Source organism: Mastacembelus armatus, chromosome 21 (assembly GCF_900324485.2).
Source record: "Mastacembelus armatus chromosome 21, fMasArm1.2, whole genome shotgun sequence".
Classification (NCBI taxonomy): Eukaryota; Metazoa; Chordata; class Actinopteri; order Synbranchiformes; family Mastacembelidae; genus Mastacembelus; species Mastacembelus armatus.
Genome location: NC_046653.1, coordinates 20091569 through 20119268, shown reverse-complemented (window position 1 = coordinate 20119268; position 27700 = coordinate 20091569). Strand labels below are relative to the sequence as shown.

Below are 27700 nucleotides of genomic sequence, written 5' to 3'. Positions count from 1 at the left end.
TGGCGTCAAATGGCCTTAGAAACTGCCTCCCTCTGCAGCATAATCCACTTTTCCACTGTGCACAAAATGCTCCGAAATTATTACTACATACACTGTTTGTATGAGATCCTGAGAGCTTGTCACAGGCTTGAAGTGGGAAGTAAGAGTGATCAGACTGTAAACAGTCTGAGTAGTGATGCTACAGTGTTTAGTCTCAACCACAAAGGCTATTTAAGGTAATGACTTCTAACCGCTTTTTTTTTTTTTTTTAATATAGTTGCCAATTTGAAAACCTTCCAGGCTGTAATGCTGCCTAACCTCCAGTGTCTGATAAACCTTAAAACACATTGATCTCTTTCATTTGATTCTCACCTGTACCTTAAACATCTGTGTCCAGCCTGAACAGCCATTAATACCTGTGAGTTTCTGAGTTAGCACCAAAACATTCTTTGATTTGTCATTTGTGCAGGGTTTCAAAGAATTGTGTTTATACTATTGCAAATATAATAGCATGTTTGGAACATAGTGTGCATGTAGATGTAAATGGGTTGTGTTGCAAAAGTGCTTTGAGAAGTTTCTACCAAAAAATGGTTAATATCGAATCTTTACAACAGCTGCTCTTCTTTGTGAAGAACTACAGAATTACTACTAATTACAGCCACCTATCAAGGTGTTTTTTTGGGGAGTATCACATTAACAGGAGTAGGGCAGCAACTAATGATAGTTTTCATTATAAAATACAACCAAAACAAAAAAAATGAGCAAATTTTCACATTTCAGAATGTAGAACCAGATTTTTTTAATAAATAAAATGCTAAAATTGTTCATTAATTTACAGTCCATTCATTCAAGTGTAACTTCAAGGGTAGGTGGAAGACACAGGTTAACCACCGAATATTCCAACTCTTGGTTTGAATTTTTTCAGTTTATCAGCTGTGGCGTTACATGTTTCCCTGCTGGAATATGGAATAAGGTAGGAGTGGAGGATGACTTTAGGTAAAGATGTTGGCCTGCAAAATACCAGTAGAGTAGTTCAGTCTGTAAAGCCTGGTGCATCAGATCTTCAATTGGCTTTGTCCCTGCTCTTTACAGTGGGACAAAGGGGGGGCATGGCTCAGGGGTGTGTGTGTGTGTGTGAGTGAGTGAGTGAGTGTGAGTGTATGAAGACATATCAGATGGTCTGAGCTTGTCCTCCCATCAACACCTGGAAACGCACACATCTGAAAAACAGGCACTTTGTCCTGCATCATGACACTAAATGTTACTGCTCTTTGTGTGTCTGTGTGAGTATGCAGCTCAGGTGTCTTGGTAGGGCAGGTGAAAGCACCCGGGGCTATCGTCATCAGGTGACCAGAAGGAGGATGGCCTCTTGTGGTGGAGTTCTCGGCGAACACACCGAGGACAAGGCTGAGCTTTCTGTCGACATTCGGCATGGAAAACAGCACCGCAGCCGTCACACCTGCAACCACACACCACCACCACACAGGTCGGTCATTAAGTTATGTATCAGTATGTCACAATTCCACACCACAACAGTGTCAATAGCATCACCAAAAACAAAATGATCTCTTTACTAAAATAGAACTAAATATAAAATCTGATTTACTAGCCTGATAAGTAAAGCTTCTCTCCACTGACCAAAGTATCTCTTATCCAGAAGAGATACTTAAAGGAAGGTGGTATTGTAGAGACAGAAAAGGAAAAACAAAAGGGAAGAAATGAAGGAGAGAAAGCAGTATGAGTAAAAAATAAACTGATGTTCATTGCTAATAATGCTGAAAGGGAAAGAATGTGCTGGAAAACAGCTTTTATTTTGAAACCATGTGATTAAAAGGCTTTTATTTTGAAAAGGCAGCATGCTGCAGGAGATTAATATGAGCTTCAGTTAAGGTCTGAAGTTTAATTTTGAATAATTATTATAGTCTGGAACAGTGCAGTAACTTCCTATAAATAACTGTAGACTTTTATTGTGAAAGCACAAACATGTCTGACTGGGAGAAGACAACAGGGCTGACATTTAAAATGGCCTCAGTTGGTGCCTAAACCTGTATCTGAATAGACAAAATCAATTTTAGGCTCATATTAGTGTTTTGGGCTTTTATGTTTAAATACAATGGAGAATCACATAACCTTGAATTAAGATCTGAACTGAAATTCTGAATATTTATTATATTTTAGAAAGGTACATTACCTTCTTACAAATAACTTAGACTTTTATTGTGTCTGACCATGTCCTCCTGGGAGAAGACACCATGGCTTACCTTTAAAATGGCCTCAGTTGGTGACTGAAGCTGTATGCTAATAAGTCAATTTTTAAGTCATACTGCTGTTTCAGGTCTTTTATTTTGAGAAAATGATATAAAAAGTGCTGCTTTTATTTTGAAAGGACAAAGTGCTGCAGGAGACTCATGGGACCTTGTATTAGAATCTGGCCTTTATTTTGAATATTCATTATAGTTTACAAAGGTGTAATAACTTCCTACAAATAACTGTAGACTTTTATTGTGAAAGTTTGAACATGGCCTCCTGGGAGAAGACACCATGGCTGACATTTAAAACATCGTAAATCAGTGTCTAAAGCTGTATGCCAATAGCCAAAGTCCATTTTAAGCTCATTTTATTACTTCTTGGCTTTTATTTTGAAAGAATCAAGAATTATTTATCCTTAAAGCATGTCGTGGTTTTAGTTAGTCTTAGTTTTAGTATTGGATTTAGTTCGTCTTGGTTTTAGCTAGTCTTGGTTTTTACTTAGTCTTGGTTTTAGTTAGTCTCGGTTTTAGTTAGTCTTAGTCTTGGTTAGTCTTAGTCTCGGTTTTAGTTAGTCTTGGTCTTGGTTTTGGTTTTAGTGAGTCTGTAGTCCCCCATTTTGTGAGGAGGTTTTCTCAGTTTCTCCTGTACTGCACCATCTCCAAACTTCACTGTTGGCATGGTGTTTTTGGGGTTATGTGCAGTACAGTGTTAATTTAGTTGATGAATATATTTTCGTCATAATTTTTGTCAACAAGTTTTCACTGACAAAAACGAGACAATAACTAAATAAAAATTAAGTGATGACGAAAACTATAATTTAAATAGTGACGTTTTCATTAACTAATAAAAATGAGATGAAAATGTGAGTGAGGGACATTTTTGGAAAAGATCAATCAGAATTAATCTTGTAAGACGCACATGCAAATTTGAAAAGTAACTGAAGAATGTCATATGCAAGTTATAGACAATGCATATCTAACTTTTGGTCTTTTATGTAAAGATCATATTCCATATATTTAATGAAACTTGGTTTTATTTAATTTTAATTTAGATTATTGTGTATATTACAATAGTTTAACTAAATTACACTTAAATTAAACCCAATATAGGTTAGTCAACTAAATCTACAGTAGATATAGTTGACTAAATAGCATAAAATTGTAGTTGATTACAACTAGACTAAAACTAAAACAAAGCAAATGACTAAAATATGACTAAAATTAAAATTGCATTTTAGTCAAAAGACTGACTAAAACTAAATTCAAATCAGCTGTCTTAGTCTTAGTTTTAGTCTTGGATTTAGTTAGTCTTGGTTTCAGTTAGTCGTAGTATTGGTTAAGACTAATTCCAAGTCTAAAAACTAAGACTAAAACAAGAGCTAAGGCGAACTAAGACTAAGACTAAAACCAAGACTAAAAGTAAGATTAAGACTAACTAAAACTAAGACTGACCAGACAAGAACAAAATTGAACTCTTTGAATGTCGTAATACACACCATGTGTGGAGGAGAAATGGCAGTGCACCAGTGTTAATTTTGACAGCAGATTGTAATTTAGTTTTAGTCAGTTGTTTGAGTAAAATGCAATTTTAGTTTGTCATATTTTAGTCATCTGCTTTGTTTTAGTTTTAGTCGACCAAATAGCATAAGATTTTAGTCGACTAAATCTGCTGTAGATATATATTTCATCAACTAAATTAACACTGCACTGCACATCACCCCGAAAACACCATACCAACAGTGAAGTTTGGAGGTGGCGCAGTACAGGAGAAACTGAGAGAACTTCACCTCACAAAATGGAGGACTACAGACTCACTAAAACCAAAACCAAGACTAAGACTAACTAAAACCGAGACTAAGTAAAACCAAGACTGTCTGTTATAATACACACCATGTTTGGAGGAGTAATGGCACTGCACATAACCCTAAAAACACCATACCAACAGTGAAGTTTGGAGGTGGGAACATCATGGTGTGGGGCTGTTTTTCGGCATACAGTACTGGCAAACTTCACATAATTGAACAAAGAATTTACCAAGACATTCATGATAAAAATCTGCTGTCATCTACCAGGATGATGAAGATGAAACGAGGGTGGACATTTCAGCAAGACAATGATCCTAAACAGCCAAGGAAACTCTCAATTGCTTTCAGAGAAGGAAAAAAGTACTGCTAGAATAGCCCAGCCAATCATCTGACTTGAATCCAATTGGAAATCTATGGAAAGAACTGAAGATCAGAGTTCATAGGGGAGGCCCACGGAACCTTCAAGATTTGAAGGCTGTTTGTGTGGAAGAATGGGCCAAAATTACACCTGTGCACTGCATGCGACTAGTTTCTCAATACAGGAGGCGTCTTGAAGCTGTCATTACCAACAAAGGCTTTTGTAAGAAGTACAAAATAAATTTCAGTAAGCACGTTGAATACTTTTTCCCCCTGAGTCATGTCACATCATTAAACATAATTTATGGACATCTATGGTTTGATTTCTTTGCATGTGTGGGTTGCATGGTTTGTTACCAACATCTGGTGGCAATTTCATGTCAATAGCACCTCTAGAAATATATTTACTGAGAAAAATCACAGCTCCGTTGAGCCCAGTGTTCCCTTAGCTCTCAGCAGTGATGAATTTATGAGTTTCTTTACAAATAAAATCACAACTATTAGAGATAAAATTCAGCAGATGCTTCCTATACCTGCAATAAATGAATCTTTTACTACAGTAGCTCTTGAATCATCTGTAGGACCTCAGTTATGTTTAGACTGCTTCTCTCCTATAGATCTCTCTGAATTTACATCAGTAGTTGCTTCATCGAAATCATCAACGTGTCTCTTGGACCCCATCCCGACTAGACTGCTTAAAGACACCCTGCCATTAATGAACTCATCTTTATTGGACTTGGTAAATTTATCTCTAGTATCAGGCTACGTACCACAGGCCTTTAAGACTGCAGTAATCAAACCTTTACTCAAAAAGCCTAGTCTTGATCCAGGAGTCTTGGCTAATTATAGAACAATATCCAACCTGCCATTTATTTCTAAAATCCTAGAAAAAGCTGTTGCTAAGCAGCTATCAGACCACTTACACAGGAATGGACTATTTGAAGATTTCCAATCAGGATTTAGAGCACATCATAGTACAGAAACAGCACTGTTGAAAGTTACCAACGATCTTCTCTTAGCCTCAGATAATGGACTTGTTTCGATACTTGTCCTCCTAGACCTTAGTGCAGCATTCGACACCATTGACCACAACATCTTATTACAGAGACTGGAGCATGTGATTGGTATCAGAGGAACAGCGTTAAAGTGGTTCCAATCCTATTTATCGGACAGATTCCAGTTTGTTCATGTCCATGATGAACCTTCCACACGAACAAAAGTTAGTTATGGAGTTCCACAAGGTTCTGTGCTAGGACCGATTCTGTTCACCCTGTACATGCTTCCTTTAGGATATATCATTAGGAAGCACTCTATTAATTACCACTGCTATGCGGATGACACTCAGTTATATCTATCTATTAAACCTGTTAACACAAACCAGTTAACCAGACTTCAAGCCTGTCTAACTGACATAAAGGCTTGGATGACCAGTAACTTTTTACTTTTAAACTCGGAGAAAACAGAAGTCATTATATTTGGGCCTAAAAATCTCAGAAATAACTTTTCTAAAATTATAGCTACTCTAGATGGCATAGCCCGGGCCTCCAGCACTACTGTAAAAAACCTTGGAGTTATTTTTGACCAGGACATGTCCTTTAACTCACACATAAAACAAATTTCTAGAACTGCATTCTTTCACCTGCGCAACATTTCCAAAATTAGGAACATCCTGTCTCAAAATGATGCAGAAAAACTAGTCCATGCGTTTGTTTCCTCAAGGCTAGATTACTGTAACTCATTACTATCTGGATGTCCTAATATCTTAATAAAAAGCCTCCAATTAATCCAGAATGCCGCAGCCAGAGTCCTGACAGGAACTAGCAAGAGAGGCTTCTCTTCATTGGCTCCCTGTAAAATATAGAATAGAATTTAAAATCCTTCTTCTCACATACAAATCCCTTCATAATCAAGCTCCTTCATACCTTAAAGACCTCATAGTACCATATTATCCCAATAGACCACTTCGCTCTCAGAGTGCAGGCCTACTTGTGGTTCCCAGAGTTCTCAAAAGCAGAATGGGAGGCAGAGCCTTTAGCTATCAAGCTCCTCTCCTGTGGAACCAGCTCTCAGCCTGGGTTCAGGAGGCAGACACACTCTGTACTTTTAAGGCTAGACTTAAAACCTTCCTCTTTGACAAAGCATATAGTTAGGGCTGGCTTCAGGCAACCCTGAACCATCCCTTAGTTAGTTATGCTGCTATAGGCCTAGACTGCCCGAGGACCATTGGTGCACTGAGCTCCCCTACCCTACCCCTACCCCCCCCCCCCCTTCTCTCCCACCTCATGTATATTCCACCATTGAATGTTACTAACCTTGTGCTCTCTCTCTCCCCTAGTTTGTGCTCTCTCCCTCCCTCTCTCTCTCTCTCTCTCTCTCTGTACCTTCTGCAGGTGTCCCTGGTCCTGGAGCTGTTTATCGCTGATGTGCAGTTACTGGCCCCACCAACTTGCAGTGTCTATTTGTTGTTTATTGTTGCTGTTCTTTTCTCTCTGCTCTATCCACTCACCCCAACCGGTCGAGGCAGATGGCCGCCCAAACTGAGCCCGGTTCTGCTGGAGGTTTTTTTCTTCCGTTAAAGGGAGTTTTTTCCTCTCCACTGTCGCCAAGTGCTTGCTCATAAGGGAATTGTTGGGTTTTTAGTTTTAGTTTTTGTAAAGTGCCTTGAGATGATTTGTATTGTGATTTGGCGCTATACAAATAAAATTGAATTGAATTGAATTGAAAAATGGTGACGTGTTCCATACTTATTTTTCCTACTGTATATATACACTTTCTACAGTGTTGCCTGTTGACAATAACCAAGTTGAAATCACAAGGAACTGACATGATTTCAGATCCCAGTCTATGCAACATTAGCAAAATAAAGTAAAGAATACTACAAAACAAAGTAAATCGACTGTGTTGTGGACAAAACCAAGACCAAGACTAACTAACCTTAGTGCAGCATTCGACACCATTGACCACAACATCTTATTACAGAGACTGGAGCATGTGATTGGTATCAGAGGAACAGCGTTAAAGTGGTTCCAATCCTATTTATCGGACAGATTCCAGTTTGTTCATGTCCATGATGAACCTTCCACACGAACAAAAGTTAGTTATGGAGTTCCACAAGGTTCTGTGCTAGGACCGATTCTGTTCACCCTGTACATGCTTCCTTTAGGATATATCATTAGGAAGCACTCTATTAATTACCACTGCTATGCGGATGACACTCAGTTATATCTATCTATTAAACCTGTTAACACAAACCAGTTAACCAGACTTCAAGCCTGTCTAACTGACATAAAGGCTTGGATGACCAGTAACTTTTTACTTTTAAACTCGGAGAAAACAGAAGTCATTATATTTGGGCCTAAAAATCTCAGAAATAACTTTTCTAAAATTATAGCTACTCTAGATGGCATAGCCCGGGCCTCCAGCACTACTGTAAAAAACCTTGGAGTTATTTTTGACCAGGACATGTCCTTTAACTCACACATAAAACAAATTTCTAGAACTGCATTCTTTCACCTGCGCAACATTTCCAAAATTAGGAACATCCTGTCTCAAAATGATGCAGAAAAACTAGTCCATGCATTTGTTTCCTCAAGGCTAGATTACTGTAACTCATTACTATCTGGATGTCCTAATATCTTAATAAAAAGCCTCCAATTAATCCAGAATGCCGCAGCCAGAGTCCTGACAGGAACTAGCAAGAGAGGCTTCTCTTCATTGGCTCCCTGTAAAATATAGAATAGAATTTAAAATCCTTCTTCTCACATACAAATCCCTTCATAATCAAGCTCCTTCATACCTTAAAGACCTCATAGTACCATATTATCCCAATAGACCACTTCGCTCTCAGAGTGCAGGCCTACTTGTGGTTCCCAGAGTTCTCAAAAGCAGAATGGGAGGCAGAGCCTTTAGCTATCAAGCTCCTCTCCTGTGGAACCAGCTCTCAGCCTGGGTTCAGGAGGCAGACACTCTCTGTACTTTTAAGGCTAGACTTAAAACCTTCCTCTTTGACAAAGCATATAGTTAGGGCTGGCTTCAGGCAACCCTGAACCATCCCTTAGTTAGTTATGCTGCTATAGGCCTAGACTGCCCGAGGACCATCGGTGCACTGAGCTCCCCTACCCTAACCCCCTTCTCTCCCACCTCATGTATATTCCACCATTGAATGTTACTAACCTTGTGCTCTCTCTCTCCCCTAGTTTGTGCTCTCTCCCTCCCTCTCTCTCTCTCTCTCTCTCTCTCTGTACCTTCTGCAGGTGTCCCTGGTCCTGGAGCTGTTTATCGCTGATGTGCAGTTACTGGCCCCACCAACTTGCAGTGTCTATTTGTTGTTTATTGTTGCTGTTCTTTTCTCTCTGCTCTATCCACTCACCCCAACCGGTCGAGGCAGATGGCCGCCCAAACTGAGCCCGGTTCTGCTGGAGGTTTTTTTCTTCCATTAAAGGGAGTTTTTTCCTCTCCACTGTCGCCAAGTGCTTGCTCATAAGGGAATTGTTGGGTTTTTAGTTTTAGTTTTTGTAAAGTGCCTTGAGATGATTTGTATTGTGATTTGGCGCTATACAAATAAAATTGAATTGAATTGAATTGAATTGACAGGCTGCATGCTTGACGTATGTACTGGGTCATGTGACACAACATTACTGAGTTGTCAGCCTTTAATCTAATGTCTTCCCTTTTGGAGTCTTTCTTCTGGAGAGTGTAAAGTTAATAAATCAGCACCATGCTTATCTGCCTTTTTTCACTCAATCAAGTCTTATCAGATCAAATAAAATCTAAATAAATCTATCATTGATGACTGGCCCAGTTTCTTTGGCTAAGTAAATATTTGAATTTCCTATCTGAGGGTCTGTACCTCTTGGTGGCGTTCTCCTGGAAGGGGTAGATAACCTGTCCGTTGTGGCAGAGCTCACAGATGAAGCCTTTCTCTCGACACAAACTGCAGCTGAAAACATGGGAGCTGGCAAACTTGATCACCTTAGACAGGAAGGGAGCCAGTTTACCATCAATCACCTGGAGGGTGAGGTGAGAAGAGGAATAAGGGGGAGGGATAAAAAAACAAGAAAGGACATGGTCAATAACAGCAACAAGGACCTAAAAATGGAAGCTGACAAAACAGGTTCACAGACTGATACAAGCAGATATTAGGTATGATAGCACACATCAGCAACCTCGACATAAACTGATACTTTAACCTTAACCTTCTGACTCAGTGTCCAGTGGTTTTATGGGTGCACTTACTCATTAACTCAAACTATCATATTCTCGTACCAACATTTCTGGTAAAACTCTGAATGACTCTGCTTTAGTGTGGAGGAAAAGATGAGAAACAAAATGCTAATCAAGGAGCTTTTTACACGCAAAGATTTTTAATAGAAGTTTATGCTTCTCTCTGGCAGGGTTCTTTAAAGTCTGGAAAGTTAAATTTCTCGCCTCTGTCGTAAAAGGTAACCAGCAGAATTATTTCAAATTAAAGGCAGTAAAGAACATATGATGTACAAAAATCCAGTTAATCTACACAGCAAATAATTAAAATGGTGATATCTTAGTCACAGCATATTCACTGTCATAAATCATCATATTGCCAATGAAACAATGAAGGTCTGTGATGAAATATGTGACCAGTATCCTAAAGATTTGACATACAAGCAGCCAGATTTAATTAGAAACCAATGGCAACTTTATGTTTATAGTTATATTTAGTTATATATTTAGTTTTAGTTATATTTAACTATTATGTTTTAATCTAAACATCATTTGGAAAGTTAACACTTGGCTGTGAAGAGACACAGATTTAACGGGTTCTAAACTGAAAACTGAAAATTATAGGGGATTATAGGGAACCAGTACATGAAGTAATTTAATCAACATTAAAGTCAAGAAAATATTAATGCATTGGTAAATATAGTATACAATAATCTGAAGTGTTTTACTTTGCATAATGAGTACTCTAAGTATATTTTGATACTACTAGTGATTTTCTTAAAGTTCTAAATCCATAATTTATACTTGTAACAAATTTTTTATACTTGTACTTTAGTAAAAAATTCTTCCACTGCTGACAAGATGAAAGACTTGGAAGAAATACAAGAGAGGGGATGAGGGAAGACTGAAGACAGTAAATGGCAATGCTTGGCAAGTTCCCTAAAGTGAGGCTGGGGAGTTGAGGGTGGATGGGGGTCTGGAGTTGTACTGTAGTGAACAAACAATGGATGACTCAGAGAAAAACAGTCAAAAGAAAAGCTCAGCAGAAAATTTCAGAAATAAAAACTCAATACGGTTGCAAAGCTTTGCTGTGTCATGTTAAAAATGAAATCAGAGCTATAAGTGTAATAAGAGAGTGCATGTAAGGCAGAGGAAAACAGTGTAAAGTAAGGGAAAGCGTGGTAGAGATACAATATACAAGAGAGGTCTTGAGAGAGAGCAAGAGCATGTATTCAGATACAAGTGGTTCCACCTGGCAGAGCTCTGGACCTCCCAATTATAACCTCCTTCATGCTGTTTGTTAGAGGACGAGGGCTGAACTGGAGGACATGAGATGTAGAGAGGAGGAAGAAACCACACACACACACACACACACACACACACTAGTGTATACTGTTTACAGGAAATCATTCACCAGGGCCAAAGACTGTTGCACTTTACACTGAACTGAATGGCTTAGATTAAAGGGTTTTACATTAACAACGTATACTGTGCCCTTATGTTCAATATCAAACAATCAGCCCAACATGAGAGGTTAAGGTCTCAGACTAAGATCTCACTAAAAACCGGGTCTCTTCCAGCCTCTGACAGGACTTGTTTGACTCAACATTTACAGTAAAACAGATCAGGCCTGCAACCAGTGATTATCCATTTTATGTTGTTTGCAAAAATAAAATATATCCATTTTTCTTTTTTTTACACTGTCACATAAACAGCTGCAAGACTGAAGAACCTCTCCAGAAGCTTCTCAACAAGACTTCTTGACACAGATTCAATGTAAAGGAAATTTACACATGGCAAAGCAGCAGGAAGACACAAGCTGATTCGGATTCAGTCTAAGGATTGTGAGGTTAAAAAAAAAAAAAGAGTCAACTCGACTTAAAAATGTTTCAACTTAATGCTTAGACAACAGGAAAAGAATATGACAACAGCTTGGCTTGGTCGGAAATTAAACTGGCTGAAATTTGGAGCCACTTCAAAAATAATGGCACAAAGAGACAAAGTCATTGTGTTGACACCTGCAGCTACAAAATAACTGGGAAGAAAACCATAAACTTGAAGAGACACCTTGAGGTGCACCACACAGAAATGTAGACTAATGATAAAATGTGTTCCTAATTCCTAAAGTCTCCCTAAATTAATGCTCTTTTATATGAGAGGGAGACAAGCTCCATCCAGTGCAAATTAAAACATTTGCAGGCAGACAGGCAGGTCTGATATACGTGTCCTCCTTCATGCAGCAGAGCCCACACCAAACCTACACAGCCTTGCTAAGTCCGGTCCAGCCCAGTCCACATAACAAATGGCTCTCCTGATGGAGGCTGACAGGCTCCATAATTAAGGCCTCTATAATTGGACTGGGCAGAATCAAACCACCGGCAGAACAGCTCTGGTGGCTGACTGGTACTCTGGAGGGACACTGGGACAGACGGAGGGAGGGACCAAAAGATAGATGGATGAAAAGTGACAGAAGTAAACGGACAACCAAAAACAGGGAACGGGCACTCTAAACAGATGCCAAGTAAACGCAGCTTTTTTGCATGTCTATGAAGGCTGGATCGCATTTTTCATTATAAACACTAAATTACAATTACAATAAAATCTAATTTACCAGTGATATAATCACATGCCATGCTTACAATTCATAAATCTTATTTTCCATTCTCTTAAAATCACCATATCCTTGCTGTTAGTTTGTGCTGCGAACATCCAATGACCATTTTACTGACTACACCAGAGTAGCACTGGCAAGCAGTGTCACACTGGGACAATCATTCAGAGCAGAACCTCCAACTTCAACCTTTTTTAATTCCCACACACTCGCTCACATCCAACAAGGACAACACTGAGAACAAATATTGATGGCTGCCCAGAGAGTCTGAGTCCAGCAGCAGCAGGGCTGCTGGTAGAGTTTTCACTGCTCTGACAGACCTTTAGGGCCAGACTCACCTCTATTGTCTATTTTGGAGATGTCCAGGAGATTTCAGTCTCCTTTTTCACATCTTTATGTCTCCTTCATATTCAGTCATTAACTCAAACAGCGTCTCAAAAGTAAATACAACCCTAACAGGACAGCTCTGTAGTTTTTTTTTTTTTTTTTTTTAAATTAGTCTAATCTACACAGGTTTTCACAATTTAGTTTCTGAGCTTCAATAGCATCTGGAAATATTTGAGGCAGATTGTCAGTCATTGTCATTAGTGTGAGATGTTCACCACAGTGAGACTGAACAGCAGCACACTGACAGATCAACCCCAGGAAGTGTGTCAAGCCCCTTCCAGACCTCTTTACATTAATCTGATGGTAATTTAACATGTCGGTCTCATGTCTGAATAAGCACCTGGGTACTTTTCCATAAAGGTCACAATGACTGGGTTGGACTTAGCAATATTACCATATCGATTTGAAATGAACACCCTCAGATTAACGTTGGGCTGCATCCATATACAAAGTGTCGTAAACCACGGCAAAATATTACACAAGTTACTGTTCACAGGACTATGATCACGATATGATTCAGCACAAACCCTCCAGATATGTTCACCCTCTTCCTTTCCCTCCAAACACCCCCCAATGCACACACACTTCACCTCGTCTCCCTCCATCCATCCTCCTCAGCTCCTCCCCCTCAGTTCAACCTCTTTCTCTGCTCCATGCAGAGTCTTTGTGCTCCAAAACCTCCTAATCCCCTAAAACTGCTGTTTAACAGCCGTTCGCCTGCCCTTCTCTCTCTCTGACTGAGACACACACACACACACACACACACAATACCACAACTCCATTCATGAAACAAGAAAACCAGCTGGGATTACATGGCTGGGCATGGCGCATGCATGCACGCGCACGCACACACTACACACACGCACACACACACACACACACACACACACACAGAGGACTTGATATACATTAAGATGGTAGTAAACTACCAGATGAGAAGATGTATGCATATATTCATGTATGTTTTTAGAAATTTTAGTTTTTTAAAGGGAAATTATATATTTCAGAATCAGAAATGTGCTCACACTGATCAATTGTCTGACCTCTGCAGCTGCTTTAGCCCTGATTTAAATTTAAAGTTTTGAGGTCATGAACTGGTTAGGAGGTGAATTGTAACCACCACATGCAAAAACACAAATGAACTTTAAGTGTTTAATGGATATTTTTTGTCTTTAAGCCATAACATTTTAGCCTAATTGTTTTTGTCGTATTTTGATCATTTTCATGTTGTCCTATTTGATCTCATCATAGAGTTCAGCGCTGAGCGTGTGAGGTAAAATACTCCATGTGAACTCAAGGTCATGAGCAGAAACTCAAAATCTTTCTGAGAACATTTAACATGGACTTGAGAGGCCTCTGTGTCTGGACAAGTGTGAGTGGAGAGGCATGCCTGGCATAGAGGGAATGCCAGGGTGTCACTGTGGGAAGGCTGCGCGCGCACACACACACACACACACACACACACACACACACACACTTTTACTCACCCCCCCACACACACAGAGACACACACACACACTCACATACCTACTTTGCAGCTACTTCAGTTCTTTCACAAAACCCTAGAAACAATCCTTCAAACCAGCGGAGGAAAAGGGCTGAGTGTCCTTAGACAAACACATACGGTTTCTCCAAAATGGACTAGTTCCTAATAGGGGATATGGGTGGAGGCTATTTGTCGGGAGGTGAATAGATTAGTGTGGTCCAGGGTTTAGCCAGGGGAGTTTAGCCTTCACTGACCTCTGAGCTTCAACAAAAAAAGCCATGTTGATTAAGAGCGTCATTTTATTCAGGAGGTGAATCAAAAGAAACAAGCTTGTTAATATGGAAAACCAATTAAGAGACAGAGTGCTCGAGAATCTGTAAGAAGGGGGAGAGAGAGGAGGAGGAGGAGGGGGAGAGGGAGCTGTGCAGACCCTACTAAAGACATTTATTGTTATAGTTAACACTAAATCACCAGTTTGGTGTTTATGAGTTAAATCGAAGAGTTTAGCAGAGAAAGAGAGCGTGGAGAACACACACACACACACACACGTAACACACATGATTTCTGAGCGTGTGTGAGGCCAAGGGGATGTTGGGAAGAATGGAGGGATGTCACGCTTTGTTTTTCTGCCTGTTGATTCTGAATGTGACCAATTAGTGAAGCAGAGAAACACAGAGTGTGGGAGTGGAGGAGGAGGATGAGGAGGAGGAGTTGGGGGTGCAATCTCTTTCACCATGAGAGTCTGTGGCCTAGCACTGAGTCAGAGAGGGATGAAAGAAAGAACAGGGCGGGCTACAACATAATGAACATAATGAAGAACAAAAGAACTTTTCAGTCATTTGTGGTCGCTCTCCTCTGACCCTCCGACTGAGTCCGATGTGCTTCCTTTTTTATCATCGCTGCTGAAGAAGAACTTCGCTACTTTTATTTGAAACTGAACACATTTACACTTTCTAAAATAGATTCTCCTCATAACTAAAATTAAGAGAGAACAGGATATTTCACAGGTACGACTGCTTGAAGTTTGATAAGAAAAACTGCTAATTAAATAAGCGATAACACACAATGAGGTGTCTTCATCCTGAAAAATGCCCAGTTTTCCACAACACCAGATACAGTGTGAATTCTTTCCACCAACACTACTGTTTTCCTGGAACAGGACCCTGTTTTAAATAGGACTATTAGAGGGTATCACCCTGTCTTATCACTGTTATGACATGGACCCAAGCCAAAGAAACAAAGGAGAGGTTGTGTTTACTTTAGGGATGAGGCAAGCATTATTTCATATTTTTCTTTTTGCCAAGGAATCCCATGAACAGACCAAAACCAAACTGCCCTGTCTGTGGCTCTCAGCTCCAAGCCCATTGGTTCCTAATGCAGATGTAAATCTTTAAGAACACAGGGTCACAAGTAAAGTGTTTAGTTTCACAAAAGGCTCAGTAATATTCTAAAACAGCTGGGCCTGGTCGCCTCTGTACCTCTGCACTCATGATTTAATATGGTGTAGCTACCCTTAAATAACTTAATTACCATAAATATATTTACTTAAATTTAGAATTTATTAAACTAGCCTATTAAGAACCAACACATTTTACACTGTACTTACTCTTCTGATTTTTTTCAAACCTTTGGCGTAACAATAGTATCTAAATGTCTAAATCAGTTTTAGTTTATGTCAGACAAAGAAACGTGTCAGTATGCACAGTTTGTACCTGCTGCAGGTCGGCCATGGAGTACAGGTGAATGTGCTGTAGCAGGTATTCTCTGGGGAAGATCCTGTGTAAAGAAGCAGAAGAAAATTTTAGAATTGATTATACATTATTGTCATACTTCCATACAAAATATGGAATAAAAGGAACTAAATTATGATACTACAAGAACAGAGTAATATAGAATAAACTTTACTGCCCCACCCAGGCAGAATATGTGTTTTATTTTATTGTTTACTAAACAGTAAATATACTGCAGACATTTTTCCTTTACTTTTAGCAGTACCTGACAGTAGCTGATAACATAAAGTTGAGGTTATCTATCTGAGCTTGAAAAATGACTGCTGGAGCAAATCTGTCTCAATCTCAAACTTTACACCAGAAAAAAGAAAGTGGTGGTAATCCACCTGAGGATGTTTGGCACCTGACCAACACACCTGAAGAAGAACTTTTGCTGGCTCTTAATACCCACTGTGAAGGCCAGTTTTCATATAGTTGGCTCAATCTGTGTGTGCTTGTGCATGTGTTCGGTATGTATGAAGCCTCCTCCCAGGCTACTAGGACGGATGGCACCATATTAAATCCTGTCTAAGCTGTGATGAGTGTCACAAAAACAAAGTTATGTGTGTGCATTTGTATGTGTGATCCAGACACCTCGTGGTGATAGGGACCACTGATAAATGACTCTGTTTGGCAAGTTACCAATGGTTACCACATAAGCATTCACAATACAACATACACACTGGAGTTCAAAGATCAAACACACTCACACATGCACATAGCCTCCTTGCAGTCAGTGCCCAGACAAACACACCCTTAAAACTGTGTGCTGATCTTGAGAAAAGTGCTCGAGAACTAACACATTTCAGGATAAGATTACACACAAAAGATACACACTTCTATGCATGTATGCAAATGGTCACATATGCAAACAACTGACAATATTGGTATAAGAGCTGATAGTGTTTCATTTCACTGTCCTCGTTGCTCTTTCCTGTCCAACAGACACACCTTTTATTAACATTCTGTTATCACAGTGATTATCATCGTGTACTGAAGGAGGGTTTGGCCTGATTAAGTGTGTGTGTGTGTGTGGGCTGTGTGAACCAACAGATGTAGGAAGTCCAGAAAATATACATGTGTGTGTGTGTGTGTGTGTGTGTGTGTGCGTGTGTGTGTCAGTGTGCGCGCACGTGTGTCTCAGTGCAGGGGGTGGACAAATTAACACATTATAACCTAATGCAAATGAAAACAATGCCTTATCTTCGTCCAGCTTATAACGATCACTTTGTGTTGACACAGGACCACAGAAGTGCTGATATGACTTTTTTGCAAGTTGTAAGTTTGTGGCGTTAATGTTTTAGTGATTTGTCATCATCTACATATATAAGACGGATAAGGATAAAGCTTAACATGAACCAAACTAGTACAAGTCCCTTTACCACGACTAGTATCTCCTACAACTGCGACTTCTTCTACCACTATCCCGACCAAACACAAGCAACCAGCTTAGACACACAGTGTATATCACAGAAAAGACTATGAAGATCCAAGACCACAGAAACTAGCAAAGTCTATGTTTTACATTTTGGTTAAAATATGACCCAACCAAGGAATCTTGCCAGACTCACATGAAGAATTATAAACACCAATACATGTCGTCCAAAAATCATGAATACACAAACAAAGACTGGTGATCGCTTAGCTCCAACCTACTAACAACCAAGAACAGCAATCAGCAAATAACACCACCAGCCCCACAGCAAATCATCCATGAAGTAAAATGTATTTGAACAAAATGACTCAGCTAGAAACATGAAGACGTCCACTGGAGACACTGCTGAAACCAATTTGTGTTCATTAGTTTAATGAACTAACTACAGCTGATAAAATCTACTGGCAGCAATTTCAGCTGCCAAAAATTTATGGTTGCTGGCTACAAATGGCAAAACTGCTTTGTCTACCTCTGTCTGAAAGTAGGGTTTTGCAACATGCTGTCACAGATGTAAACCTGACAGTGTCTGAAACTGCTGCACTGAGGCTTATAAAGCTCATCCATGGCCTTCTGCCTGTATGCAACAGGCATCTCTCTTCAGATTCCCGCTGAAGTAGACTGATGACTAGGGGAAGGTTTTAGCGCCATGGCCCTCATCAATCCTGCAGTGTTTGGAAGTGGCGGGGCACTAGCCGGCCATAGCTAATGGGACAGAAGTAAACACAGAATGCCTTGATGCTGCTCCGCTCTGCAATTGACTTCTAATATAGTTTTAAAAGGGCGATAAAAACACCCAGAGTTCTGGTTCAAATGTACATTGCAATGAAAAAATGAAAAAATATTTAAATAAGACACAAACTTTTCATGAAAACCTAAAATATCATAATGAGATTTTACAATTACAGCATGTAACCTGTGGACATTTACTAACAGTCAATATAGTTTTGAATCTTGCACTTGTACATTTCTAAGTTTAGAGAAAGTAAAATGTCCAAGCACTGAGCTTCTACAGTTTCAGATATTATTCATTCTTCTCTGTCTTCATTCGGACATTTTTTAACATTTTTGGCATGTTCCACTTTCAACTGTGGGGAGTGACAGGGGTTTAGAGGGAAATGACAGGTGAGATGACACAGTACAGAGCTTGAATCATGCTATAGTCATACAGTATTCGCACAACAAACACTTTGCTAATGCTACTCCATTACCTGCACAGGGTACTTAGGAGGAATAATAGTCCAACTATCAATAATAACACATTGTCATAACTGTAAAGTGTATTATAAATACACTCAAAGCAGAGACCAAAAATATAGTATGATGCAATATAAAAGCATCAGAGACATGCTAGAAACCAAAATGGTCATCATAAGCTTGGGCAGATTTTATTCATGTAGTTGAAAAATAAAAATAATACATTTTGGTGTATCCACTGACTGTAATTAATGTGATTATTCAACCAGATTAGAGAGGCAGATCTGTGACAACCACTAACCTTGTGGTGTTAGTATTCAAAAATGATGTTAAAGCAAAAAGTTTAACAGAACTTGTTTCTTTTCAGAAACAAGGTCCTTGTTCCTCTGAATAATCAACAGACCTCACTGTGAACACTTTTCTCTAACAAAAACATCTCCAGCCAAAATTATTTATATGATTAGACACCGTTGATGGCAAATGAGAAACACATTTTTATCATGATAAAATATTAATTAGACGCCAGTCTGTCTGCTAAGGCGAATGATCCACCTTTAGAAACTGTTGGATCATAATGTATTAGTGACCTCGACCAGAGCAAGGACCATCCATCAGCTCAGAGACGAGGCTTTCAGTGTGGGACTCCACTCAGATAAACACCACCCCCCTCCCGACCACCACACACATGAACATATACACACATGCACACACCTTTTGTGTATATGCAGCGTATACATGCAGGAATGTCCGCAGATAAAATGTATGGCAATGTACACACAGACGTACACATGTAAACACACATAGATCCAGTGAGGAGGTGCTCTGGTCACCATCAGAGGTGATGATCTGCTGACTTGGTAGAGGAGGTTTGATGTTCAGAAGCTGTACAATAGCAGAATTGAGTTTTGCTGATTTTGCTGTTAGCATTTAAGGCTCTAAATAAGTATTGGTCTAAACTTCAATTTCCATACAAAGCTTTGTGCAGGTGAATAGTTTTAGTGTCTAAAATATGTTTGTAAAGTGCCCTAGTTTTAGTACTGTTATTCTTCCCATTTGTTATAGGGCAAAAACACCTTCTGTTGGAAAGTGCTACAGAAATACACCCACCCAGGACCACACCTCGCATCAGGCACAACTTACCTTCGTCGAAGGTCCTCAGCAACGGTTGCTCGGCAGTTGAACAGGTAGGCCCGCAACGACTGAAGCTGCTGACGGAGACGAAGCACAGTGCTGAGAGGCTCACAGTGCTCATACAGACAGGGGTTGAGCTGCTGGATGTCCAGCAAAGGTTCCTCATATACAAACTCCAGGAACTCCTTGGCCTGTTTAGACACCTGGAGAGCACATCGGAGGCTACACTGAGAGTCTGTTTCCCCCTAGTTTCAAGCCTTTATGCTAAGCTAAAGTCTTAGCTACAGCTTGCTATTCAGCATCATGAGAAATGTACCACTCTTCTACATGATATCAAAGGAGATAATTGTATAACATCAAATATTGTCGCTCATCATCAAATCGGCACTGGAATTAACAAAAAAAATATTTAATTTTGAGAAATGTTTAGATTGAAGACAACCATGTGTTAAAACAGTTCGGAGACCATTGTTTCAGTTGCTGGGAGAAATGTGCCACAATGCAGAAAGTCCTGTTTGAGATCAGGGAGATAGATCAGGGGATTTGAAGGTTTATCAAATGCTAATAGGTTATAGAACACTTTCATTGTGATCTCATGCCAACAGGCATTCTACGACCTCTAGATAACCTTGCTGATGTTCTTTCAGAATAAGAAACTACATATTTTCAAAGCCAGTACAGTAAATCTGTTGAGAGGATAGTTGTTTTCATGTGTGTACTTTTCCACCTTGTGCTTGTTGGTGTCCCAGTTGTGCAGCAGGCGTGCTGGGATGAGGAAAGAGTTGTCCTGATGGCAGCTCTGACAGTAGTACCAGCCGCTGTAGTAACAAACCTTTGCTTTGCCTCTGGACAGACCGACTGGACGCTGACAACCTGAGGAGAAAGTCATTAAATAAGCATGTGTGTGCTTACATCTTTAGAAAAACATTCAAGCTACTACAAACCATTTGAACCAATTACAAGAAAGTGTCAAAAGTGACACTGAAAACAACACAACAATCTTCAATAACGAGTGCATATTAGCATATTATCTCAGTTATTGGACATCCATGGCAATATGAACAGCTCTTTATGTCCAATTATGGAACTTAACTGGTTAATTAGCCCTAATATGCTGCACAAGTCAGCTTTAAATGTGTGTCTGAGTGGGCAGGAAAAGTTCAGAGGCTACAGAGCATATCACTTAATATGTTAATATGTGTCAGGTTATTGGCCCTCACTAAATTCCACACTTATCCAGCCAAGTAAACCTGTAGATAATAAACAAGCTAGTCAAAGTTTAAAAGGAACGCCGACACCAGTGAGGTAATGCGGTCTACCATGACCCACATAAACAACAACAAATTAAAACTCTTAAATGAATGTCTTTAATCTGATCAATGTGAAGTGAAAAATAATCACAATAACTGCCAATGACTTGCACTGAAACCTGAAAATGCATTTCTACATGAACTGCATGGGCCAAACATCACTCATTCAGTTTTGTACGTCCTGTGTGCAGCATTTACTCTTTCAGTATATATATAAAATATCTAAAATAATATATCAAATTTGCTGTTAAACTCATCTTATTGCTCTGCTTTCAACGTCCAGAGTACAGATGCACTACTGTAACTTGTTTTTCATTTCATGAGAAGCACCAAACACTTTGCAAAGTTTTGCCTGAGCTTCCATCTGATTAGTGGAGCTTGGTGAACTGTAAAACACCTGCCAGGAGGCTTTTTTTTAAACCCACAGACACTGTTAAACACCAAAACAATACAGATGAACTTTCACTTTCTATGCATGTTTATTTATGTTATAATCTGATTTAGTGGGGACAAGGGGTATTTAGAACATACTAAAATACAATAAAGGTGAACAGAAGTAGCTGTTAAGTAAAAGAAACCTCTGTGTAACCAAAGTACTTGTCAGATGATTCAATTTCTTACACTGAACTGGGGGACAGTGTCACTAAACTTCTATAACTTTCCAAAACCAAAACAATTTATTCATGCCCCCTTCACACAGTGACTGGACAGGTGTGTGAAGGTGGGAAAATGGGCTGGGATTCTTTTCGCACCTTTTTTCTTTAAAAAAAATAAATAAACAGAATAAATGTCCAAAGGAGACTGTCAACAAATAGTGTGTAATCATAACCATTTATAAACAACTATTTCACCTCATCCCTGTTTGTGGCAGCTGGCTCCTCACTCTTTCTTTAAGTGTGGCCTTCAGCAAGAAACTACAAACACCTTCGCCAGAGTCAATTATAGTTGTAGTCACCAGATGGAACAAACAATATATTTAAGTCTTCTTTGTGATTCAACTTCTGGTTAAATAATCTGTATCTGAAGTGTCTGTCCACAAAACCATCTATGGTGTTAAGTAGGACTTAATGCATGAATTACATTATATTGAATCCATGATGAGTATCATGACGTGTCACTTACATAAGTACATAACATTTTTCTTCATGCTTCCATCAGTATAATGACTGAAAACTAATTTTGATTGTGTGATATTTTACTGATGATTCATATTAAATGCATATTCTTATATTAATTTGTCAGAATCTACTTGACAAACTCATCCGAAGTCATTTCTGAGGTGACAGAGCCTTGGTTCTTCCACTAGTCACAACAGAGCTGACTTCAATACGAAAGTGTTTTGCAGACCTGAAGAACAAACAGATCCCCAGCTCTATTCAGGCTGATTGCTGCCCCACTGTCTGCTTTGTCTTCCAGACTCTTTAAAGTCCATTCTTCACCCAAACACCTGGATCTGGTCTATGATCACACACACATACACAAACAGTTTAGTGCCACAGCACTGTGACAGGTGTCTCTTATCCACACAATCGCACAAGAAATGCAGCCAGCAGGAAAACAGCAAGTGAGGAGAGATAGAGAAGAAAAGGAACAGGAGATTGTTATCTGGGTTTTGGAAAACAGAGGCATTGAAACCTACAGAAAAAACAGAAGAAGCATGGAAGAAGAAGAAGGACGTGTGTCAGCCTGTTTGTCATTGGTGCTTCAATATGAAAAACAACACAGTCTAAAAAGGGGGAAAATAGAAAAAAGGCTAGAATGAGAAAGAGGCTATTGAGAGATCAGAGGAAGGAAAGAATTGAATAAAAGAGAAGAAGAGTGAGATCAAACAAGGGCAGATGAAGGCAGACAATGAAAAGAAGTTAGTCCAGCTACTTTTCTATTATAGACAAGAATCTGATGTCTGAAAACACAGACAATAGTCTTATCAGCTCCTGCTTTCTGTGACCAAAAACATATCAGAGAGGCATAGACTGAATTATGTCTGTAACCACCAATCATTTAGTTATTAATAAATATGTTGATTTATTTTGAGATTAATGATTGAAGCTACAACATGTCAGGCTAAATGAAATCGTTGAAAGCAATAATCCAAACCTCAGTGATAATTACTGTTTATTACTGTGCTCACTAACCTCAACCAACGTATTTATATCTTCCCTCTATATATTTCAAATGTATCAGTTTTGTTTTTATTGTTAGCAACTAAGTGAAGGAAATGGCTGATATATGGATTAGGTCATTTAAAAACAGTGTCACATCAGTCTCTGCATTACAGAGAGGACTCGCAAGTTTATTTTTCAACTGTAAAATGTTTCACTTGTGATAACGTTGGATCATGGGGTCTTGCATTTACACCTGGTATTAAGTCTTATCTTTACCTCAATTTTGCCCACGCTGTGATCTAATCTCCTTTTGCATATTAAGTAAATGGAAATGAAGAATTTGTCCATAAATGTGGAGTCTTGTTGACAAGCAGCTCTAGGTGGCTTTACAAATTAAATTATTTTATTGGGGATTTTATAACATGAATTATCTTAAACTGTATTTTAACAATATATTTAACTGCTTTATTATCAACAACAGATCAAAGCTTGTCTGTTCAAAATAGCCATGTTACCATATCAAACAAAACTTATTTATTTTCCCTTTTCTGTGTAAATTGATTTCTTTATAGTTGGTGTGTCACATTAAATTTTATCGGGTTAAGTATGCCGCTACGCTCTTCTGCCTCTAGTTTAATTGACAAACAAAGAGGTTATAAACAAATTTAATAATATTGTTTATTTGATAACTGAATATCACCAATTTTCAAAACAACAGAATAGTCCGAATTGGGTCTGGTTAGAGCGGCTTCTCTATGATCTCAGAGATTGGATTTCAGGCCAGCACGAGACAATATCTGGGCAGCTTCAAAACATACGTGTTAATGAGGCTGGTGGGTGAAGGGAACATGTTGGAGAATTTCTGCTTTGATGGATGAAGCCTGTGTAGTATCCTGACCTGCAGTAACCCATGCCTGACACACAGCCTACAGAAGAAGTCACTTAAATGTTTTGCCTAAGATCGTAGATAAACACACAGGCTGCATTTACACCGATCAGACAGCGAATCAGACCACCTCCAGATGTGGACTGGCTGTTGCAACTGCATTGTGATTTTGATGCTTTCTGCCATTTTTACTGTATCCCGGTATTGAAAAGCTGCAACCCAAATGTGGCAGAAATCTATAACTGTCAGCGTCCATTTTCACTCAATTCAAAGTTTAAAATAAACGGACATTTGTTTGTCCTTTGGCAGAAATGACTGCATGTGGATAAGACAAAAAAAGAAAAACAACAAAGTCTTATCTTCTTGAAGAACCCATGATGGAATACATATGTGTAACTCAAATCTAGGTAGGCTAATTACAGCAGTGAGCTCATGCTGGTGTCGGGGTGGATGCTCATTCAACAAACCACAGTCCGCTGGTTGGGAGCCAGCAGGCAGAGGGGACGGTCAACAGTCAGAGAAACACTGTGTCACTTCGAGGAAACAGCTGACCACCAGGCCGACTTCCTGGCCAACTGTGACCTCAAATTTGGTCTGCTGCTGTTGGGAGCAGAGAAACAAAGACTCATATGCATGTAGCCCGAAAACACTCTCAAACTAAATAACAACCTTTAACTTTAACCTCAAATTCTATATAATGACTACAAGAAGAGAACACATATGCACACATGGTGGTAAATGAACTTCCAGCATAGCTGAGGCAGTCTATAATGTACTCTGCACAGCAAAACAGGCAGCAAAGCCTCAACAGATAATGTGAGAGTCTGGAACAAGAGACGGGACAAAATAACACCAAGCATATAAATGTGACGCTGACCTGATCCTGACCAAAACCTCAACAAGCAGCAAAATAACCTGAAAACAGAGCAGGAATTCTCGCCAATGAGCAGAACAGACCTTTACACAGACTGAACCAACAAGGACAGATTGTAATGTTTCCTTGGGACTAAGACAACAAAACATAAATAAAGTATTTGTTTGGTATGCTCTTACTTTAATCAACTTTGTGTACTATGTTTTAGTAAACAATAAGTAAATAAAATATTATACAGCTTATTCAGAACAGGGTTAAAACACCTGACAGCAATGATATGAACTATTTACAGTATAGATATTTGAGGTTTTATATTTTATAAGATGACATGGAAAAATAAGTGGTTTATAAACAGATACTGCTGTGTCTTGAATCCTGGAAAGATTACAGAGTTTAAAGAGCCACTGTGTGTTTTCTGACCTTCTGATTACTGTGGGGAAGGAAGGAAAGGGGCCCTAACCACATTGCTGATAAAAACACTTGGTCAGGGGCTTGTAAAAGATCAATTTTAAATCTGTGTCATTGATGTTTTGAAAACTAAAAATCAAACAACTATCATTCAGTGTTTTACAGTCAATAGCTACAAAAAGCTTTAGCTGTTCTAACTCTGAATGCCTTCAGGTGGGCATGTGTTCGAACTTTCTTATGCAGGAGGCTACATGTGCACCTTTCCTGTAGGTGGTGCAGGTTGGGAGGAGTCGAACTGGCCCAACTGCTCCTCCTTTTGGAAGATGCTGCAGTCAGACAAATATGATAATATCAGCAAGCAAAAAGCAGCAACACCACTTTTGAGTACAAGGATTAGTTGGTAATTATTTTCTATTGATATTGTTGTTTCAAGTAATTATACAAATAAAAGCTTTTCTATTTTTTATAGCATTACAAATTTAACCCACTTGGGTATTAAGACAACACAAGATGCCACAATAACAATATCGTATAAGTAGTAAGCAAGTCATCCACCACACCTGATTTAAACTTGTAGTTACACATGTGAAACTGATTTTACAGACTAAAGACTCACACATGCAGGCGCTGGTCAAGTAACCATCTGTATTATATGTCGTAGTTACAAGAATTATTAACCTATGATTATTATTATTGCTGATTATTTGTTAGATAAAAACACAACAAACAAACTGCTATTTTCTTCATTTTCCACCACTTTTTTCCATTTCCAACAAATGCACAACTACTAAAACCCCCTTTCTTAATATTTAGAGCAACAGTTAATACTTTATGCTAACCACTTCCTCCATTATCAGCACAGAGTAACAACTGCTTTCTCTACTTGTCTCTGATCTTTTATGGGTCTTTCAGGGATGAAGAGAAAGAGGGACAGAGGGAAAGATGAATGGGAATTCAAACATAGCTCAAAGGTCCACCGATTGTACTGCGGCTCTCTGTAGTGAGAGAGGGTCACTTTGACCTGCCCAGGGTGAGTGTACGGTGGAGAGACGCAGAGAAACATGGAGGAACAGAAAGAGAGAGGGAGATGACATCAGGGCAAAAAGGGGCTCACGCTTTCATCTGCCCGCCGCTGGTTCAAACCACCACACCTCTGAGAGGACCCTGGTGTGCGTGTGTGTTATGTACGTGTGTGTGAATTAAAACAGAAAAGACGAGAGAAGCTCGAGCTTTGATGTGTCTCATTCACAACGACCAAACACTCAAATGAAAATGTGCACAAATAGGAAGATGGTGGATGTGAGTGTGAGAGTCCAAGAGAGAGAAACTGTCCATCCTTTAATGTGAGCCCACCGCCTTCCTCGATTTGCTCATATCTAACGATTCACACTTCACTCGAAGCCTCACTCGAAGTCTATGAGGGCCTGAGAACGTGCTCCAGTGCAAGCACAGGGGACACTAAACCTGAGGACACACTCTACAATGTGTGGTGAGAAGTGATGGAGAGTCACAATCTTCAAAGAAACACAAAACATTTCCTTCAAAAATGATGCAAGTGTTATCAGTTGAATTTACATTTTGATGCTAAACGACCAATCACTCTTTATGTATGGATAGACTCAGAATGAAAGGAGCAGGGCTGAAACACGCTCAACTAAAGTGACTTACTGAACATCAAATCACCACAATCAAAAAGGCGTGTTTAGATTAGAAACAGACTACTACAGAGCTTGAAGTCTAGATCGATTTAATACTGACACAACTACTGTGGGTTAAAGGAAAGAGCTGGTATTATATTTTTCTTATTCTCAAATAAGCTCATGAACAACAGCCAACTAATGGCTTCAGCACCCAGTGATACACAAAATTAAATTCCCCATCCTTCTGTTTAGTCCAAATCTATTTCAGCTAAAGCTTGGCAGAAAAAGAGGACAGTGACCATCTTTGTCTGTCCCCTATAACTTGGACTTAACTCGCATCTGTGGCACAACTGGTTCCTGCTGAAGACCTTTAAAACAACTCAACAATAAATTTGTTCACTGTTTGAACACGACTAAGTGTAATAATCATTGTAAAATAAACATTAAACATGCAAAGTAATAAAGGGGGTGACATTGACTAACCAATAGGACTGCAACCAATGATTTATGTTAATCAATAAATAGATCAATTATAAAATAGAGGAGACTGCCAACAGGACAAGTTGCCCAAACCCAAAGATATTTAGTTTACAATGGCATCAAACTGAAACAGCAACTATTTTTGACTGACACATTTAAAAAATGTATTAACTGTGAGCATGTTAGGTTTTTACTGAAAATGCATCAATAATCCCATATAATCAGTCTTTTAAGCCTCTGACCCCCCCCCCTTAACCAGCATTTCCTCTGAGAGTGTGGTAGAGGCCATGTCTATTTGTTTAGCACAGAATAATTGAAGTGTAAAAAAGGAAAAAAAAAAAGAATTGGCCCTGTCTCAATAAAAAGGACCTGGCAGGCTACCAAGGAGAGGTGAG

At 39.2% G+C, this 27700-nt stretch overlaps 1 protein-coding gene across 3 annotated transcripts in view; it reads right to left on the bottom strand.

Moving 5' to 3' along the window:
* Positions 1-209: 209 nt before the first annotated feature.
* Positions 210-27700, bottom strand: part of plekhm3 (pleckstrin homology domain containing, family M, member 3) — a 38570-nt gene continuing 11079 nt past the window's right edge. For all 3 annotated transcript variants that reach the window (XM_026295321.2, XM_026295320.2, XM_026295319.2), the window contains exons 4-8: positions 20330-20475; positions 19612-19805; positions 15786-15849; positions 9240-9397; positions 210-1438 (exon numbers count right to left, since the gene is read on the bottom strand). In XM_026295321.2, coding sequence (XP_026151106.1) covers positions 1276-1438; positions 9240-9397; positions 15786-15849; positions 19612-19805; positions 20330-20475 — 725 coding nt within the window. In that variant the 3' untranslated portion in view covers positions 210-1275. The remainder of the gene's footprint in view (positions 1439-9239; positions 9398-15785; positions 15850-19611; positions 19806-20329; positions 20476-27700) is intronic.